The following is a 20,982-nucleotide window of genomic DNA, read 5'->3' as shown; positions in this document are numbered from 1 at the left end:
TCACAATACTTGTCTTTGTAAATTAAATTACTTTGATATAGAAATTTTGGTATACAAGGCTAATTTTGAATCTATTAAGCACTTCAAATTGCAGATATATGAGATATACAATCATTGTGTCCATGGGAAAATTGTCAGAAATTGTGCAGGTTCACTGGAGCGTGAAAATACACGACTGGAAAGAAGTGAGACTTTCTTGCCTGACATCAAAAATATAGTTTACCAGCTGGCATATAAAAGAATATAAAACCATATCTAAAAATTAGCAAATCTGTGTCCTCCTGAACAAACAATACACATGCTTTTTTCCCCCCATTTACTGGAAAGTTTAAAAACTAAGCATTCTGAGTAGATCCAGCTTCAGTTTGGAAAGTATTACACAACATTTTCCACTCCTTTTAAAGAAGGAAACTATTGCAATCAGTACTTGGTCTCAAATTCTAGGAAAAAAAAAAAAAAAAAGGCAAAAAAAAAAAGTGTGTGCATATATATATCTATGTATATAAAATATATATCCATTCATTCCATGGTTGATCACATAAAGCAAACTGTTCTCAATTAAAGAGAGCTATTTCAAGACTGCATAAATTTAACTGAATAAAAGACAATCCAAACTGACCATCTTATAGTTCAAATAATAGAATTATTTGTATGTGACTTTTCCACGGTTACGAAGTATACAAAAGAAAATATGCAAAACAAAGTGCATTACGTGGGCATTGTTTAGGATATAATCTATGTATATTAAAAATAGCTAAGAATATTAACAGAAATACATCTAACTTCCATGGCCTTGGGTTCATGAGCTCTGCAGAAGAGACACATCTCAAATGTCTGTCTTAAAAATGAACAAGAAAAAAGAGGACATCATGCTTATAGATGGCCCATTTTTTTCCCAATAGACATGTAATTTTTGTAGGATAACCAATTTCTGACCTTTATAGTAATTTCAGTGAAAACATCAAAGTTTTCCCAGTTTTCAGTTGAGCTCTAAGGGCTTTCATCATAGCACATTAATGAGAAGGTTTTTTTTGGGGAGCACCTTTTTGTTCTGGGTTTGTCTGTTGCTCAGCACCGAGTGCTAATCTATAGCCAGGGCTCTCCAGCATCACTGCAGTGTGACGCAATCCCTCACCTGCACTGAACACTTGCCCTGTGACTAAAGCCATAAGCATAGATTGAAACTTCTGCTGAAAATAATCTCAATTCTGCCTATAAAATAACATTTAGAATTAATTAATTAGATCTTTTTGTAATAAATCAGAATACATTTGTGGCTTCTTTGAAAAGTTTATGGATATCGTAGGTAACTTGACTGCTGGGATATTTACTTCATGAATAAGAGGACTTAATAGGTAGATGCAACACAAGCAAATAACCTGGAAAAAGATGAGCCTCTCCTAAGTAAACAGCTAGAGATTAGCAATGAACATTCTATGAACAGGAGATAGTAAGATTATTAATAAGATGGATAGGCACACTTTCTTGAAATGTTTTGGGTTTATGGTCATTCTGGACAAGGTTCTGTTTTAACAGGACTATATGACTTCTATATTTGTCACTTTCAAGAATCTTAACAGGTATAAAGTTTCCAAAACCAAACACAACAACCAAATCAATAGAGCCAAAATAGATTGAATTGTATCCCAAAGCTTCAACTGTGTGAGAGGGTGCACTGTGAAGCTCCAACCCGGAGAGGTAAAAGCATTAAGAGATGAGTGATGACATGCCGATACGCAGCATCACCTGCATGTATGCAGCTATGACAGTGATATCCTTGACACTGTAACTGAAGACAAGAGAGTGTTGCTGCTACTGTAGCAGAAGTCATGGTGCGGGTGGGGAGTGGCAGTGCGAAGTCTGCTCTCATGGCATGAGTGGGTGGGGTGTGAAGGCATTTACTCCTGCAGAGAAAGGCACTGGGAAGATAAGGCAACTGTTGCCTTAGAGGAGGAATGATGAGTTTCTCACGGAATACCTGAAGTCAGAAAGAGTACATAAAAAACTACAGAAAGCACTGTCCTGATCTGGCTTGAAACACAAGATTAAATAAAGGGTTAACACTCGCTCTGTGTTTGTCAAAAGCAAGGAGAGCCTCAAGATTTTTGCAGAAATCCCCTTTTTGCAGAAGTACCAGGACTGCAAGTGGGCTCATGTCCAACCCCAGACGATTCATAATTCTGTTTGCTTTTGTACTTGCTACCCAAAAGCAATTATTTTGTCTTCTGTATAAACCAAACCAATATCTCATGCTTGTCCACTGTCTTCAATCACATGGCTTTCTAAAGAAAAACAGTGTCGCACAGTGGAACAGTTTAACCAACTTATTATCTAAAGACTTAGGAAATAATGGAAACCATCTCACAACAACTCACTACCACCCAAAACCAAATACTCTGGTGGGAAGACAATGTAAGGTCACGTTGCAGGTATATGTTAGATTAAGTTGAAGTCATACCCTAACTCCTCTGCATATTGCAAGTAATTCTAAAAATCTGTGGGGTTTGCCTCATTTGACTTCCCATTTTGAAGATGCATCTCATTAGAGTCACAGGAAGGCAGCGCTGAGTCCAGTGGGAAGCAAATCACTTACTATGGAATTTCTGTAATGACATGGTGGGTTCGGTGTAATAAAATCTGGTTGAATAGGAATGCGCTCTTTTGAAGCTGGAGTGAGATGTGGTATTTGTGTAAACCTTCATTAAATCCAAGAAAATGCTGGGGGGTGAGGGGGTTGAAGTAGCTTAGAGTTAATGGAGTGATTTACAATGTCAATAATCTGCACTGCTGTAATATTACCCATCAATATGTTAACAAGCAGTCACAACAGAAAAGTAACTTTGAATGTGACATGTAAGGAGGAGGATGCCAAACCTCACTCTTAGCCAGACTTAATAAATGACAGCCAAAGAAAAACTGCTTAATGGGGCATTTCTTTGCATAGAAGTCTAACACTTCAGAGAAAATGCAAATCTTGAGGAATTTACAAAAGGAGTGTAAAATGCCTTCCAACCAACTGCAGTTCTGATATGCTCTTGAAAGATTGTCACTCCAAACACTTTACATTAGAAAAGAGGTGTATTGAAACTGAGGGTTCTAACATCTAAATAACCTAGTTTTCCCTATAAGCCCTTTCCTTAAGAAAAGTGAAAGAAATGAGGCTGTGGATGGATTACTGAAAGCTCAAAGAACTGCTTGTGCCTGGTGCATAACCTGTACCTACAGCAAATATTTTACTGGACATTTTGAGGTGGGGGGACTAGCGCTTCACATTCTGGGTTTGCCTGTGAAATATGGGCAGATCCAACAAAAGTATGGAGGAGATAAAAGGTAACAGTTCTTCACTCTCTTTTTTAACTGAATCATTATGGAGGTTTTGAGCAACTTAGTCTAGTGGAAGGCTCATGGCAGGGGGTTGGAACCAGATGATCTTTAAGGTTCCTTCCAATGCAAACCATTCTATGATTCTACGGTCAGATGAAACTAGCAAATAGCAAAGTCAAAGATAAACAAATGGCGGGTTATTCATAGACTGCATAGCTAAACCTTAGAAGTTTCTTACCACAGTTTGCTGTAACACTACTCAGCTGCTATTGGCCAGTGCTGGAGACGGGATGCTGAGCTAGACATACTCTAGTTTGTACCCTATATCTCAATAAATCATTATGGGATGAAAAATTTAAGAAAAAAGTAATGAAATGGTAGAATTACTGAGTACCAGTTACCGGTTATCTCTAGTCCCAAGTCATACAGTTTATAGTGCCAGTGTAGATGATGCAACTTCAGTTAAAAATCCCCATTTTTTTTAGTCTTATTGAAAATTTGCCATTTATCATTTTAGATACTGGGTTTAGGACCTGATTTTTCACAGTAGTGTTTTATATCTGGTGTGTGTTCATGGAATCATGTTTATCTACTTATTGGGTTTTTTCAATCCTTTATTTTTTTTTCCCATTCTTTATAACTAAAGGTAATCTTTCAAATCTTTTCACCAAAACATTTTCCTGGTCCTTTTAAATAATTTTTTTTAGTTGTAATGCAGCTTATATTAAATCATATTGTATTATATTATATAATATTCTATTACACTATGTTAAGAGGTGCTTTCCAGTCACCTGATATAGTACTTGGAACTAATGGGAGTTTTAGTACTTTTTCTGAGGAGCTCCAAGTTCCTTCCAAACTCCAGGAGGCATATCACCTGAGTCTGGAAAAAATATATATATAAAATAAATTTATCCATCTGTTTCAGAATTTTCTCTTCTGTTATTTCAAATCATGGGAGCATCTTATCTTTTTGAATTTAAAAGAGTAGATTCAAAATCAATAATTATACAACTTTTGTCAAGGTAAAGGGAAAAGGGAAAAATGTATCTCTGCAATATTGTTCACTTTGTTAAACCCCTTTTTTGCTCTATGCTAATTTAACATATGCAATATCTTTAAATATGTCAGTAGCAATAAAAGTTGTGGAAATGAACTTACTAGTTTTTATTTATGCTTTAAAAACCTGCCTTTCCCCCTTCATTTTATGTGGCACTTCTTTTCACTTATCTCCTTTTTGGTAGGATCTCTTTAAGAACTACAATGCATACCTTTAAGCTCTGCTATTTAATCACTTTTTTCCTCATGTTTTTGCTTCCTTCTTTGGGGGTGGAAAGCAGCTGCATGGCTTCTGCAACTATCAGGATGTACTCATGGTCTCCATGCTGAGTTAAAAGTTTTAATTTCCTCATCTCTAGCTTTCAGATCATCTTGATTAGCTTCTCCTTCCTAAAGTCCCCTTCTCCGAAGTTTACAGTCAATTTTCAAAATAGTCAGAATTCATATCTGAGTCTTCTGAAAAGGATTTTGAGTTTAATTACACTGCAGTCAGTATTACTCAGCGGTTTAATAACACCATTATGTAGAACAGCGCTCTATGTTTCTTCCAACAGATTTAAAAATGATATCAAATTATTATGAGTGAGTGAGGATTAGGACCCAAAAGCCAATTCTTTGTATTAACTATAAATTCCATCTCTACCTAGCTTAAGCATTTAAGCGGAAATTGAAATAAGCCCCTATTTCTGTTTTAATAGATAGGTCTTCTTCCTTTCCCCTCTGGACAGCGTTCATTCATTTTCATTCTCCTCATCAGAAACCGAGTAACATAACGAATATTTTTATCATTTCTCTTTTATAGCCATGTAGATTTTTAACAATTAAACTTTTGAAAGTGTTGCCTGGAATAGTAGTTGTAGCTGTACTGTTACTGAAGAAAAAAACGCCCAAAACAAATGAATTTTCAGCAAAGAACTGAATAGTAACTGAAACAGGACTTAAGTTTAATCAAAGATGTAACCCTAGAATCAGTAACACATCTTCACTTACATGCACTCTTTCAAGAAACAATCCATTTCCTGACAGAGTTGTACCACTTCCGTTAAGAGAATTATTAGGCTTGGATGCTTAGCATAACTTCTCCTTTCATGGTAAGACATTAAGTGGTTTTAAAGAGGTAAAACTGCTGCCCAGAGCAGTTTCATAAAAAAATGCTTTAAACAGCGAATTTACCGACCTGGTGTGTTTTTCTGATGGTTATCAAGCACAAAATGTTCAATTGCAGATTTTTAAAAAGATCACAGAGAATATATGTAAACTAGACACTAGAACTAGAACTAATACTGTGCTAAAATCTCACACAAAAGCTGCTTCACATCATGACTGTCTTTCATGGGCAGTCCTTCCCTAAATTCATTTTGTGGTTTCCAAAATTTTATCCTCTTTTTCCCCTGCTGTGCAAATGCTCTTCCTGGAGTGATTAAGGGGAACACTGTGTATCATCTGGCTTTGCAACATTTGTACTCTGAAAATAACACCTATTTCTGTAACAATTTGATGACCACAGGAAAGCCCCAGACGCCCCCAGCTTTAGCTCCATAGAAACTATGTCTTCCTTAGGCAGATGCCCTTCAAAAAGAAAGTAAATCAGGTCCCTCAAAACTGTAAAGTAGTGAGCCCCTGGAAGTGTGCAGCTATCGCACTCATTTTCTCCTTTCTCTCTTTCTCTCATTTCCTCTCAGAAGTCTGTACACTGAGCATTTCAATTTCACCTCAGCCCTCAAACCATCTTGGCACACCACCTCTTTCAGAACCGAAAAGGAAATGTTGTGACACTTTTTCTTAAATGAAGTTCAATAATATCTTTCCATGTGGGTATTTCCCACAGCATTTTTTCCTCCCTCTCTTCACAATTAGGAATGGCAAGTAAAGACGCATATTTTTGAACAGTTGTGTTGTGGGGTAGAGAAGGGACATCTATCTTTAGAACTCTGTTACTCCATGTTCCCAAACTTGCAGCACATGCTCAGCCCAAACATTGAACTGTTGGTTGATTAACCTGTCAGGTTGCTCTTATTGTACACACAAACATGAAAATGCTATTTACAAAAAACACATCTAGACTATGGAATGAGAGTGGCTCTGCATTACCCCATAGTTTTTAATAATTTTTACATCAAATGTTTTTCCTTTTAACATTGGAGAGGTGATTTATTGAATGCATATCATACCAATAGTAATTTTTTGTTCAGTGTTATAGCACACACAGAAATGAGTATTTAAAAAGCAAATAACATTTTCAGTCAGTTAAATTGCACTCAGAGCTGCACTTCTAAAAGCACAGTTTACATAGCAAGGGTGGTTTTACTTCTCCAAAATACAAAGGAATCTCTTACAGACCATTTGTACCCCCCGTGGGTCTACAGTCCACCATTGTTCTGTACTTTCACATGTCTGCTTTGGCTGCAGGCTCAAGCCAAATTTCCTCCCTCATCTGACTCTGTGACTGTCTGTGTCAGTGATTTAAATAGGACAAAGGCAGAATCTGAGCTCTGACACATGACTATCCATATTTCTGACTGCTGGCATGCTTTTCGGAATGGCTGGGCCCCTGACTAGTACTCTCCTAGGCAATGTCCTCATACAACTTGGGGGCTAGTGTAGCTCAGTAACAGTTTTCAATCTGCATAAATCCAGGAGGCAGTACGGAAAAGGCCACCCTGTTTTGAAGGGGAAAGAATTTAGCTGTGTGCATGCAAGCTATGCCATGCCATGTCATGCCACTTGCCCTGACAAGAATGAGTCCTATCTGCTTTATTTTCTGGTACAGATATAGATGTATGTTTCCACCTATCTGTAAATCTTGTCCACACTTAAGGCTGACAAAACTGTGTCCTTTTACAACTGCAAAGCCACGGGATACTGCTTCAAAGGCAAAGGTGATGGAGGTAATGAAACCAGCCCACTATGCCTGGACCATCCAACTGAAGGTAGGTCCACTCTTAAATCAAGCACACGACCAAGTTTAATCCTCCACTGCTCCCAAAATTTTAGTTGAAATGAAAACTTGAACATAGTCTTGTACTCAGGGACTACTGACAAGAGGTTTAGGATTTTGGTGCAGTTATAGCTCTTTTGTCTGTCAAAAGGTGGGATTCTTTCCAAACATTCAATAGGGCTGCTTTGCTGTTCCTGGATATGACACGAGAAACCCACTGCAAAAATGTTAACACTGGAGAGACTGTAACGTTAAAAAATCTTGATTTTTTAAATGGAATGACCATGTTACTCAGTTACTTTTTCCAAGGTGCAAGCAAATCAGTGGGTCCCTCAGTGATAACAATGAACTTTCAGCTCATGCAATAGTACTTTCCAAGCCCAGAAAACTTCAACCTAAATATATAGGGTAATCACTCTGTCTTGTTATATGCATAGCCAGCAGCTACAACAATCAACCACTAACCATGGTTTGATGTTTTTAGGGTCATGACCTCATTCTTTAAAGCTGTTTTAGCTGAAATTTAAAGGGAATGAAGAGTAGCTTTTATCCTGAGGCAAATAAGCAGATAAAAGTCTGTCAAGCTATGATTGTCAGAAACCAAAACTATTAGCAACTACTGGATTCAATGCCAGCTCCACTCACACTGAGCGGTAGTAAGGAACAGAGTGGAGTCAGATTTCAGTTTCTCTCTTCTGAGGCTGCCAGGGACAGGTAGTCCAAAGCGTAGGCTAGTACAGCCACTGGATGAAATACAGTACTGGTCTCTTCAAAATGTAACATCTGGGACACAGAATAATCAGAAGTGGTTGTTACTCCTTGTAAAGAAGAAAAACTGACACTCCCCACTAATTATACAGATGAGCCATTAGTTACAAAGATGCAAACATTTAATTTAAAAATTAACTTTATCAGTTTATTTTGTATTTTCATTATTTTCCCTTTTGTGGTTTAATATTATGCTGATGTAACATTTACTGTCTCTGCAATAGAGAGGCTTCTAAAATCAAGTGACAGAAGTTAGGGAATCTATTTTTCAGTTTGGAAACATCTTTTGCAAGCTGACTTTCTATATTTATAGCCTTGATATAATACTGTTGGAAAGGCAGTAGCTGGATGGATGTTTTCAGGGAAGTCATGTGTGTATCATATGCTACAGGGAGATACCTCAACAGAACACCTGCAGTGCTTTGTAGAAAAGACCTTCGAAAGTTTTACCAGGAATACTATGAAACCCTTAGATAATATTTTTAATTTCTGGGAAGAAAACTCATCCCAGAAGCACCCTGAAACTGAGGTCTGGTATTTAAACGATTCTATAGTAGAAAGCCCTTATCAACCTCAAATAGTTCAACCCAATCTCTCTACAGGGAACTGTAGAAATGCGTGTATGTATATATACTTACATGTATTTTTTATGTATATGTATACAAATGCACACAAAAAATATACGCAATACTGGAATGTGAATAAAGGATTAACAGAGGACACTTTTTTCATTGACGTTTGATGTACCAGAATCAGACTCTGCTTGAGCAGAGCTGTCCTGTGTGACACGGCATTGTAAATCAGCTTCTTGTCACGCAGTGTCAAATGACAGGAAGCCACAGCATTCAAAAGCAACAAGCCAGAAATTACTGTAAATAAGAAGCGGAGAGAAAAGTGACTTGTGTGACCTGTCTCAAGGAAAAGTAGATGTCTTTAGATGTGTCAGATGGCTTCCACAACTTTACAGGCCTGAGAGGCTTAAGTGAGATGAACAGGCCTAATGAGATTCAAGACGCATCTTCCTCAAAACCAGAACCAAACCCCACTCTCAGGATAGCGTGTCGCACGCAACTAATGGCACCACATGAGAATGCCCCGCGCAGTGCGTTGTGAGCAGGGTACCCGGGCGGCACCTGCCAGCCCCTCACCCCGCAACCAGGCAGGCCGCCCCCTCACCAGCGCGCCCTGAGCCACCATCACCCCCAAGCCCCGCTCTGCTTTGTGACCTTTCAGCGACCTCACAGGTTGTTTTAACTTGCAGTAAATTCAGCCTCTCCAGCCCCCAAGGCGACGGCTCCGCCCGTTGCCCAGCGGCCGGGCCGCGGGGCCGCCTGCTCCCCCAGCCCCGGCCGCCCCCCCGCCCGCGGCCTCCTCAGTGCAGCCCGGCGCCGGGCCTGCGCTCACCCGCCACCCACGGCCCCGTTGTGCGGGACTCCGCATCCTGCGTGCCCCGAGCGCGTACCGCACGGCCGCGGCGCTGTCGCCCGGCGGCGAGCGCTGGCTGAAGGCGGACATACCGACGTGCCACACTTACGGCGGCAGCTCCCGCGCTAACCCCGGCCCAAGGAGGCGGCCGCGCCGCGCCGGCGTGCCGCCGCTGGGAGCCCGCACACGCCGCCCGCGCCGCGCGGGGAGGCGCAGGTTCAGCGGGCGGCCAGAGCTCTGCGGGAACCCCCGTCCCGGCCGTCCCTCGCTCCTCCCCGCCGCGTCGCGTCCCTCGGCGAGGGGATGCCCTGCTCCCCCATCCCGCTGCCGCCCCCGCCGCCCCGCGCCAGGCTGGAGCTCTGCCCGGCTCCCCCCTGCCGCCACTGCGAGTGGGGAAGCCCACGGCTGCTCCCCCCCACAAATACGATGAAAGCAGCCCGTAACCCGCAGGAAGGGCGCCACCTCAGCTCCCTCAGATGATTGCCGCTGGCAGTGGCCAATCAGCGCCTTCCATTTTCTCTAGGCAACCCAGCGCCCGCCCTCAAGCGGGCGGGGGAGTGGGAGAGGCGGGCGGGAATGTTTACAAACAAGATCAGGGAGTAGAAGGGATTGGGGGAAGCCGGGGGGCGGAGCCAGCGCCTGGCGCAGCCGGTGGCCCAATGAGGGAGCGCGCCGCTCGGCGGAAGGGCGGGGGAGGCACGTAGGACGTTCTCTGCCCAACAGCCGCTGAGGTTCGCGGGCGCGCGCGCCCAATGAGTGTCTCGGCGGGGGGAGGGAGGGGGCGTGAGCGCCTGAGTAGGAGCCGCTCCTCACGGCGCCCCCTCCTCCCGTCTGGCTCAGCCTATCCCGGCTGGGCCGCGCCGGGCTCGGCTCGGCTCCCCTCGGCTCCGCGCCCTGCAGTTGGGCGGGGAGGGCGGCCGGAGCAAGGGGGAGGGGAGCCGCAAGGACATGGGCTGGCTCTGAGGGCCGGGGGAGGGAAGCCGACGTGCGTGTGCCTCCCTGTATTTTAATAACTGTTTGTTGTTGGGTGGTGTGGTTTATTGGTGGGGGTTTTTTTTTGTTGTTGTTGTTTTTCCGTTTTCCCCGAGGCGGAGGGGAGAACAGCCGCCCCCAACGCGCCTGCATGGCTCCTCTCCCCCGGAGCGCCCCTGGAAAATAAAATCCGCCTTAGGCCAGGTGACGTCCCCCCGCCTCCACGCTCACACACACGGGGAGCGGCAGAGGCGGGGGAGCGCCCGCCTGTGAGAACATGGAGGGACCCTCGGGCCCGGCGGAGGAAGCGGAGCTGCCGCTCCTCACCGTCAAGCACGAGCTGAGGAACGGTGAGCGGGGCGGGCCGGGGGCCGGGGAGGTCATGGCCGGGGGGGGTGTCGGCGTGGGGCGCTGAGGGAGCGCTCCTGCCTGAGGGGAGGGCGGCAGGGGGTGGCGGTGGGGGCCCGGGCTGCCGGGACTGGGGGGAGAAGTGCTGAGGAAGGAGCTTCAGGAGAGTTGATCGGGACCAGTAGGGAAATCTCGGTGAGGAGGAAGAAAAAGAGGATGAGCTGAAAGACATGGGCAGGAGCGTGTGAGGTGGGGGCGGGGGGGGTCCCTTCTTTTATTTCTGAAAGAAGTATTTCAGTTGGACTTCTACTGCGTATTTGGCTCCTCTGACCCACCGCCCCAGTGGTATTTGACGCTTTTGAAAGGAGATAAGGGTTAGCTGCCTTTTTTTTTTTTTAATTATGTGTTTGACTTTTATGGCTGTGTCGGGGGCGGAGGGGGGGGGGGGCGACGGTTGCTGTTTGTTACAGTCCTAAATGATGTCGTTTTGTGTGACAGCTTTTCTCTGACTTCGGTGAAATGCCAGAATTGTAGGGAGGGGAATGTGCTAACATGTAGCCGCAGTTATCTGGCTTTTAGGTCTACGAAATCTTCTTTCAGCTCAGTAGTTACTTGTAGACCCTCTGGAGAAGTAGTTCAACGTGTGAAATATGTATGATCTTTCAAAGATACAGCAGAAATGCTCTGTCGTAGGTTGTTGTGTTGGGGAAGATCTTTATATATTTTTAATAGGGACTCAGTGCTTCTCAGAAGTTTCCAGGCAACTTGAATATTGCAGTAACTCTAGATTTTACTGTCAATTTGAGGGTGCGTGTAAAACATAATCAGGATGTATATTCTCTATATGTCTTAATAGTGAAGGTGCTATTAACCCATGCCCTTAATTTCTTTTCTCTCACCATCTTATTTTCTCCATGATGAAGTAAAAGTAAATATACTATGGTGTTCATCGCAGAAGTTTGAGAGAACCGCCCCCTGGGTTAATGTAGTTGACACTGTAATGGGTCGATGGGGAAGGCGAGTGGTGGTACTTGTTCTCTTCGTCGTGTTCAGCCTTCTGTCCCCCTGTCATTTGGGTCTAGGGGCTCGGTGGAGGTGCCCCAGCGGCACGTAGCTATCACTGCAGCTTTAAAAAAAAAAAAAAAAAAAAAAAAAAAAAAAAAAAGGCGGTCTTCCTGATAGCTACGCAGAAACCAAGAAACCAAAGGGACTGTAGTTTCCTTCTTTCAAGAAGAAGCAGTACTGTTGGTGGAAAACATACTTGTCTCGTTGGGAGTTGCTAGATTTCAGTGTGCAGGAGAAAAAGGGGTAAGGGGAAAGGAAGCATAATACATTTATTCTATATGTTTACCTAGCTATGTCTAGTGCCTTTTCTAAAAGTTGAGACAGCACATATCCCTGTGGGATAGTTATTTAAAGATAGTTTGAAGAATAAAAATATTCATATAATCTAGACAAAGAGCTGTCTAATATAGCAGAATAAGCAATTATCATTTTAATCATGATCTTAAAGCTTTGCAGATTCAGGAAGTACCAGTACTTTTAATTTTAAATTTCTCAACCTTGTTTGTGCCTTTTTAAGCTTCTAAAATTCAGTTTAGTGGGACTCAGTTGCTTCTCCCCTCCTCATTTGCTCTTCCTTATTAAGTATTTAGAAAACTGCTTTCTGAAAAATGCTTTCTAGCAATGGCTTGTCTATTTCTGGAGCATTAGGGTGGAGGAGGGAGCTACTCTGTCATGTACTCCTGGGAGACTCCTACTCCTGAAGGTGTCAATAGTGTCATTGCTATGCAGGATTTATCAAGATACTGTTTCAAAACTTGTCCTTACACAATGCACAGAGGTATGGTAATTTGAGGATAAAAACTGCAGTCAGCTTCTATTGATATGGAAATACGTAAATAATCTATAGCGTACTTTGGATATTTTCCTCAGGTTTTTTTGTACTGGGTCTGGCTGTGTGGGTGCCCAACTACTGGCTAGGGTCAACTCACTACAGTTTTTAAGCATGCAGCGTGATTATTGTGTTTCATTTTGAGAAAGAGGCTGAGAGGATGTGCAAAATTAGAATTGAAGCCAGAGGATCTTTGTTGTTCTTGAATAGTGACGTTGTATACCATGAATATCTTTTTAATGTGTGATTTGTTTAGATTGTAGTGTTCCTCTAGTGGAACTCCTCTCAGTGTTCTTTCTTTGGCGGTGCTAGCTCTGTGACTAATCATATGATTTAGAATTACATATTGAAAGTAGCTGTCAGTTGGAAGATGAAAAAGAGGTCAGTCTCCACAGTGCTTTGAAAGAATGTACTATTGTGGTAGAAATACTGCCTTCTTTGAGAAGGGAGTGTCTCATTTTCATATTGTGGAAGTTGCTTGAAGCTTTTGATAACAAACTCAAAGTACAAAGAATTATATAGTCAAATAAACTAAAATGCAGGTGAACCTACAGTTATACTTTGCATTTGATATTACTTGTGTCTTGGAATGGCTCTAAAAATATTAAACGTGTTAGAGGCATTGGTTATGGTCAACTGAGTAAGTGAACAAACTATAAAACTTGAATTTAAGATGAAATTAGTATCTTCAAGAATGAAACAGATGATTGTTGTTACTTTCAGGCAAGTAATGCGGCATATGAAAATGCACAGTTAGAGCATATGCAGTGCTATTTCTACACAAGCTTCCAGCTGATTGTTATCTCTATCATACCATGGTTTGACCTCTTTTAAGCTTTGATTTTGAAATTACAGTGCTGGCTTTGATATGTAGGGTCAACCTTAATTTTAGCTCTGTATCCCATATTCTTAGGGCCCTGAAACTCCTCTGTTGCGTGACCAAAAAGCAATCGCTGAGAAAACATCACTTCATAGGCATGTAGATTGGGTTTGTGATAGGGAAGGAACTGTGGTGCATAACATTTGAATGCCTCTGTGAGATGCCATGTGATTTGTTGTATTACAAATACTGGGCACCACTCTGTGTATATAGATTTTATTTTAATGATACAAAGAATCAGAATGTCCCCCTACTGCTGGGGAAACTGTAAGCATGCCTGTGCTTCAATGACTGTTCCTTCAGTTGGTTGTTTTACAAACCAGACACAGCAGTGACTTTTAGGACGCATTTCAGTTAATAATGATTTTCTCCTAATATATTTAGCAACTTTTTTTCTTTTCCTGTCACACAAACTAATTATTCTTTCACAGAAATCTCACAATTCAGCTACTTCAGAATTATTACCATCTGTCTTTGCTCACTTCGGGAAAGAAATGAGTTTTTGAGGAAAGTGGAGTCACCTTTTCAGGAAGTAGAAAAAAAAAAAAAAGCCAGAGATCAAATGGTAGGAAGTGGTGACTGTCTCTGTCTCAGATTCTCACTGAAGTTGTACAGTGAAAATAATGAGAAAATGAAATTTTCTCCAGTGTCTGTTTCTGGAACGTTGTAGAGGCAAAGGGTTTTCTTTTTGCTTTTTTTTGCAGGTGAACCTCAGAGTTAGTAAAACTTCTAATCTCTTTGGAGACCTAAGAAGTTATATATTCTTTACAGTGAAAAAAGAATATAGTTGCTTTTTCACATTTTCTGTTTCCTGGTAGTGCTTTGGAACTGAACAATGGGAAATGTAAAGGCTATTTGAGAAAAAAAATTGTGTGATAGGGCAGGATTTTGGCAGAGAGGGAAAGACTTGTGATGTAGAGAGGTAAGAAGGAAATAGAACTGTTAGCAGTGAGATTTATCCCCCATCTCCTGTTGGCTATTGTCATACCTCTTGTTTTGGGGAAAAAATAAAATAAGGATCAAAGGATCCTGAACCTTCAGTGTATGTGACTAGGTAGGAGTTTGCCCGTCGTGCAGCATGCATGTGTACTCCCTGCTTTGCCCAGTGAGAGGCAGAGAGTAGCAAAACCGGGATCCTGAAGGGAATTTGTGAAGCATTTCATGAATGTATGGGTGATAGGCTGTATATATGTTGTTTGTTTTGCTTTAAGACATTGTTCTTTTCCTTTTGGCAAGCCCCTTTTGAAGAGGATACCGGATTCATTTTAGTGCTGTCACAAACTTTGGGCTAAAGAACTTGCCTTAGTTTGCAACTTGTCTGACTATAACACATGATGTGCAAAAAGGCATGTATAGTCCAGAAGTCAATGTAGTGATGGGCTGCAGGGCTCCAGAGGCAGAAGAATTTGGAATTTCCACTTGAGTCAAATAGTCTAGTTTATAATTCAGTATGAAACTGTGAAAGGCTTCAGACAATAAATACATGGACTATTTGAAGGGTTTAATATTGCAAATTATTATTTACTCCTTTTTGAATGAGAAATTAAACTAGAATGGATTTATTTGTAAACTATAAGGTTCATGTTACTTTGTAAGGCATTGTGAAAATTCCAATGGCTAAAAAACATGATGAATCATGCATTAAATAGAGTATTCAAACTTCGCTATGGAGCTGTACCTGTCACCTTTGCACTTTTTATTTTTAGAAGGAAAGCTTTATAAGAAAGATACTTTTAAAATTTTTTCCTGTAAGACACAGATTTGACTCTGTACTAATTCTGTATATTGATTGGAGATCAGGAGATATTAATAGTTTAATATTTCAAAACTTGGATTGCTTTTACTTCTACTTTTGTCTTTTGAGCACTAAAATATATATTTTTTTCATATTGCTGTGGGAAGTATAAAGAGTGTTTTAAGAGGGTTAAGTTTATGAATCGTCTTTAATACAACTTAAATCTGTGGATTTTACTCTTCACAGAATCAATACTTAAAAAATTTTTTTGTAGTGTAGGAATTTATCTTCTGGTAACTTTGATTATGATAAACTTTGATTATGAAGGAGGAGAATAACTATTGATCTCTTGGTCTGTCTCCCCATCGTTGTCCCCCTGCTCCAGCTTTGGAATGTAATAAACCCGATTAAAATGATCTGTAAAAGGGTCTGGTACCATTGCTCATTTTGCTTTCATTGCTTCAGTGTTGTTCTATAAAATGTATGACTTAAACAAAGACTAGTAGTCACAGTTGTCTTTGTCAGCTTGTTTAGCTTTCCTCCAATGTATTCTAAATATGATGGTTTAAAAGCTCATGCTGGATTCCACAAGAGTTAGGAGAATTGTATGCGACTTGAATTCACTCCGGGATTTTATTCAGGAGGCAATTCAGAAAAGACTTGCCAGAGTTGATTAAACATATGAGAAAGCCTGGGTATCTGAGGGTGTGATTTGATCCCCTTCATTGCTTGGCATCTTTTGGTATCTTATGTTAAACATTCTCTTTCCTGCGTGCCCGCGCACGCTTCCCCCCCTCCAACTCCATGATGAGGTGCAAAGGTGCAAGCTCTGCTAAGATTTCTTTGCTTCTGACTCATTCTGTAGGTAGGCAGATGACTCTGTTTATGAAGGGCTCATGTTACACACAGTCACTTTATTTGGTTTTGTGTTTTGTTTTGGGAGCTATTGTGACTGTTTCCTCTTCCCATTTTTTGTTGATGCCTGTAAATATTTTGTGCTGGCTTGGACAGATGGTTATAAAAACTATACCTGAGAGAGGATAATTTTGAAAATAATTCTTAGTTTCCTGGTTAATGTCTCATGAACTAATATGTAAATACCTTTCACCAACATTGAGGTTGTCAGTTGCTCTTCTTATGTTGATAAATTAACCTACGTTTTGCTACTTTTTAACACTGTTCAAAGTGTCTGTGATTGAATAAAGTGTTAGTGTATTTTTTAAGTGTTGTACTGATTTTTGATGATTGATTCATATCTTATACTTAGATACAGTTTCTTGTTTGAAAAGGTATGCAGAGTCTTTAGATGTTTTGATCTGTTTCGATTCTGTTTGGCATTAGATTACCCATAGCAACTTTATTCATTAGCATTTTACCTAATCTCATTCTGGTATTTTTTTGATTATTATATGATGTATTGTATTACTGCACATTAAGCTTCTAGCTAACCACGGAGGTGCTTCTAGGTTGAATCTTAGTGATTCATCTCACAGTAATGCTAAACCTCATAGCAAAATCACCTCTGTAATAGCAGAAGGGCTACTGCTGATGAACACAAATGAATCTTAACATGGAACACTTTTCAATTCAGACTATCGTGAGTCTGGATTGTTAATCTCAGATATCTACACTTTTATCTTTACTTTGTCTTCTGATGTACAAATGGTAACTTTGGTGGGATAGTCTTCTGCAACTTCAGTCTGTTTTCATAATGGTAATGATACTTTCTTGTCATGTTCCCCATGGCATTTCATGCTTCTGAATTTCCATATTGCATTCGGCTTAGCTAGTACTTCAGAGGTCTTTGTCATCTTTGGCTGTGTAAAGTTTTGGCTTCTAGGCCTTCTAGAATGGGATCAGCAGCTTTGGGATCTTGATTGTTATTCTCCCCACCCCCACCCCCCCTGTTCAGATGGTCTCCTCTTTAAGCATCTAATACAGAGAATGAAGAGTTGTCACTCCCGTTATCTTAGTTGTGATCCTGGAGTTCAGAGTAATACAAATTGCATTTTCTTTTCTTTGATGTGAGTTCAGAACTGTGTGCATGTTTTATTTTTGCTCTGATTTCTTTTTTGGCCTAAGAAAAATGCAGGTAATCTTTGAGATGGTATGCTCTTTAAATTCCATTTTAAATTTGCAAGGTAGTTCTCTGTCCTGTTTAAATGATACTCTTGTTCAGATACTCAGTCTGTCAGATTTGAAGGGCAGTGGAATGTTTTTCACTTAACAGATAGCTCTCAGTTGCTGTAACCAGTTACAGTCAAAGTATAATTTTATATATAGCAGAAAACCAGTATAACATCCTAGATGTATTTTCTTTGGTGTCTAACAAGCAATAGTTGTGTGGTTTCTATTACGTGGTGGGTTTTTTTTGTTTTGGCTTTTTTTTTTTTTCAGGAAGGAATTTGCTAGTTTTGCTTAATTTCAAGGAAAACCACCCACTCTTCACTCTGAGTAAAGGATAATCTCGAGTTTGTGTTCATACAACTTTGAAACCAGCATCTGTTCTTTGTTGCTGTGACTTAAAAGTAGATCTGTTAGGTGAGTGGAGATGGGTCATTCTCTGAAGAAGTTAGAATAAAGTTGGTCTTGGTACCTCACATTGGACACGTAATAGAGAAGTATTACAGAATTTCTTCTGTCCTGTTTTCCTTCTTGCTTCCTCTGTGCTGCTTTAAATTGTCTGAGTTTCATTGTTCTGCTCAATAAAATAGCAGAGCTGTCTCACGTTGCAGAGCACAGCAGAGACAAGTCACAGCTTTTGGGCAGAGCTTGTCTTTGAAGGTTACTTGAATCTAGTTCAGTAGAGGAAGCTCTACTTTCGTTTGTTTGCTTCAAAACCTGTATGCAATGGAGTCCACAAACAGAGGACACAGCACATTTTAACTTGAAAACAACTGCTGTTGAAATGTTATTTCTTAAGAAGTACAATTAAAAACAAATAGTCTTTACACAGTACTAGCTTGCACAGTTCTTAGCTCACACATGGCCATTTCAAAGTTCAGGTATATTGCAGGTGACAGTCATGTTTCTTATGTCATCTAGAGATCCTCCATCAAGCAGAAATATTTTGTTCTGGTTCCCAGAGTTAAACAGACTGTCCTACTTCAGGGAGCTGAGAATGACAGTACTGATTTCCACGCATTGGTGTCCTTGCATGTAGAGGTTTGTCTTTACAGTGAGAATATTTCTAGATATTTGCTTTCTTTTTTACTTCAGAGGTGAAAATTCCAACCAGTACCACTGTTTCCTCATTGTTTTTATGGATGCCGTGATGTCTTGGGCTTTCCCTTTAGTCTTTGTTTCTGGGTTGATCTGTTATATCTTGCTATTGCCTCAGCTGTATACTCACCTGTGTTGGTCTAATGCTGCTTACTGTGAACTACAGCAGAAAATCAGTAAATGGAAGCTCTTCCTAATTGTGCACCTATGCAGTTAGCTTGTCTCCTAGAGGGTGTAGGCAGGTTACTGCTTTTTATTCCATGATACACCACCATCCCTTATACTGCTGTGTCATGTGTGACTTCAGATCATTTGTGGAGAAATGCTCATCCTGTTGACTTGGGCAGTACTTTCTGCCTGTCCAAGCCTGATTCCCTTCCTTGGTACTCTTCAGCTGATGTGTCAACAGACTTGAAGAAAAAAGGGCATGAAGAAGTAAATTTTCCATTTCCAAAACTGCTTTCTTTGTGCTCAATTGTTAAATCAAGAGCATTCCCAAGCCACTGTTTCTGAAGAGCATCTTTGTGTACACTGAAAGATTACGGTACTACTTGCTAGAAATAATGCTAGCTAGATGCTGGTGTGTACATCCTGTTGCATTCTTGACATTTACATTGTCTTCATGCAGGTTGCATGGGCAGTTGTTGGGTCATGTTCTGATACTGATCCTAGCATGGTGATGCCTGTGAGGTGGGAGAAGCCTTTAACTGTTCTGTCTGTAGTAGCAGTAGCCTTCTTGTTGCAATCCTTTAAAGCTTCTCAAACTTGCAACAGTTGTCTTGTAATTGCGGAAGGGATTCCTTGTGAAGATCTTCCAGCAGTGGTCACTTGGGTTCCTGGGAGCAACCGGTGGATAGGATAACTGATCTTTGGGAAATTACGTATACTCCTGAAAGCAAGTTGAAGGAAATGTTGGTGTGATGACTTTAGTTCCGGAGAAACTGCACCTCATCTCAGCTAAAATGTTGAAAAGTGCTGTGCCTGGTTTCAGCATATGAAGACAAAGAACTGCTCTAGTAAGTGTTGTTGGTAAGCATATGGCACAAGCTCTTCAGCTTGCTTTTCTTGGGGTGTGACTTTCAGAGATGGACTTGAGTGCAGTAACTGAAACTGTTGGAGCAAGCCATGGTAGTATTGGGAGAAGCACTTTCTGGAAATTTTTAATCTTTTCTTGTAGCTTTGGAGATCTGGGTGTGGGGTTTTGTTTGTGTGGGGGTTTTGGTGGGTTTTTTTGTTTCAGTGTTTGGTTGTTTTGTTGTTTTTTTCTAAAGGGTCATGCTACTTCTTGCTTTATAGGGAACAATAAAGTTTGTACGTCTCAAGTGTCCTATCATACCTCTGTGTTATACAGCACCTTTTAGCTATCTGGTCTTGTGGGATGGCTTTTTTCTCCCAGTATAATGCAAAAAGGAGGAGGTGGGACTTATTTTATAGTGATCATATGCTGATCTGTGATGTAATTTTTCCCTTTTACTATGAGAATAATATTACAATAACCTTCATACCATTTAATTTTTCTTTTTTCTTTTTTTTTGATAAGGCAATTAAATATCCTAAATGGAAGTAAAAATGGGATTAAGTGGATAGTGCAAAATTACTGCTGACATTGAAACAAGTACATAATAGTTCAAACTAGGTATCACTCAGCTTTTTATTGTGTAACTTCATGAAAGTTGTTGGAAAGGTTTTACTAACACTATTGGATGTGGAATACCAGTTAAATTGAGTTTATGATACAGCTTAGATTAATGAATTGAGTTTAGGGATTGGATTGCTTTAGGACTGTAGCCAGCACTACAAATCTTCAGCTTGTTACTGGAGATGCAACATTTCTGTGTTCCACTCTGTCTTCCTATTCGGTTCCAAGAATATGATAGGATTAAATGACTGTTTTCTTTTCTAGAATGATGTTTAATTGAAAAGCCTTCTGCTGACAGCTCTTAAAAGATGTGAGATGATAATGCTTTTTTTGGAGTACTCTGTAACAGAAGATCCAAATCAGTGGATTTCTCAGTGAAAAATTGCTCCCTGCTCGGAGTTCAGCAGTTAGCTTATATCTAGAGAAATTTTATGTCCTGAATCTCTTCGGTGACATCCACTGCTTCATTAAAACCATGGGTGCTCTAGCCCTGGTCTTGTTAGGATAGTCTGTGACTCCTGTTCTCCCTGGCAGGAAAGACACTGTTTTGAAACTGTTCACACTGAGTACCATTCTCAGTACTTGTTAAGAAGAGCAATATGTAATACTAAGTTGCTTCAAGGCAGACTGCTTTCTAACTGTGACACAAGGTACTAGTCTAATTATATAGACACCAGCTCAGTCTGGCTTTGCCTTACCTGCTGTTACTCCTTTCTTGGCACATGAGGGCATCTTCCTTACTGCAGACTTCAGCAATGACTGTGATGTATCACTAGCA

General features: G+C 40.7%; 2 protein-coding genes across 15 annotated transcripts in view; one reads left to right on the top strand and one right to left on the bottom strand.

Annotated features, from left to right (window-relative positions):
* Window positions 1-9,807, bottom strand: part of DGLUCY (D-glutamate cyclase) — a 47,731-nt gene extending 37,924 nt beyond the window's left edge. For 2 of the 12 annotated variants that reach the window (XM_055800946.1, XM_055801009.1), the window contains exon 1: window positions 9,607-9,807. The gene's annotated coding sequence lies outside the window, so the exon portion shown is untranslated. Of the gene's footprint in view, window positions 1-4,115; window positions 4,208-7,966; window positions 8,105-9,493; window positions 9,518-9,551 lie in introns of those variants that run through there. The other 10 variants (XM_055800973.1, XM_055800954.1, XM_055800926.1 and 7 more) reach the window with 10 other exon arrangements.
* Window positions 9,808-10,268: 461 nt separating this feature from the next.
* RPS6KA5 (ribosomal protein S6 kinase A5) overlaps window positions 10,269-20,982 on the top strand; it is an 81,656-nt gene continuing 70,942 nt past the window's right edge. The window contains exon 1 of one of the 3 annotated variants that reach the window (XM_055798133.1): window positions 10,269-10,836. In XM_055798133.1, coding sequence (XP_055654108.1) covers window positions 10,764-10,836 — 73 coding nt within the window. In that variant the 5' untranslated portion in view covers window positions 10,269-10,763. Of the gene's footprint in view, window positions 10,837-11,141; window positions 11,209-12,121; window positions 12,143-20,982 lie in introns of those variants that run through there. The other 2 variants (XM_027793195.2, XM_027793193.2) reach the window with 2 other exon arrangements.

The sequence above is a fragment of the Falco peregrinus genome, chromosome 1, assembly GCF_023634155.1.
Source record: "Falco peregrinus isolate bFalPer1 chromosome 1, bFalPer1.pri, whole genome shotgun sequence".
In the NCBI taxonomy this organism is placed as follows: domain Eukaryota; kingdom Metazoa; phylum Chordata; class Aves; order Falconiformes; family Falconidae; genus Falco; species Falco peregrinus.
This window is presented reverse-complemented; position numbering and strand designations above follow the sequence as displayed.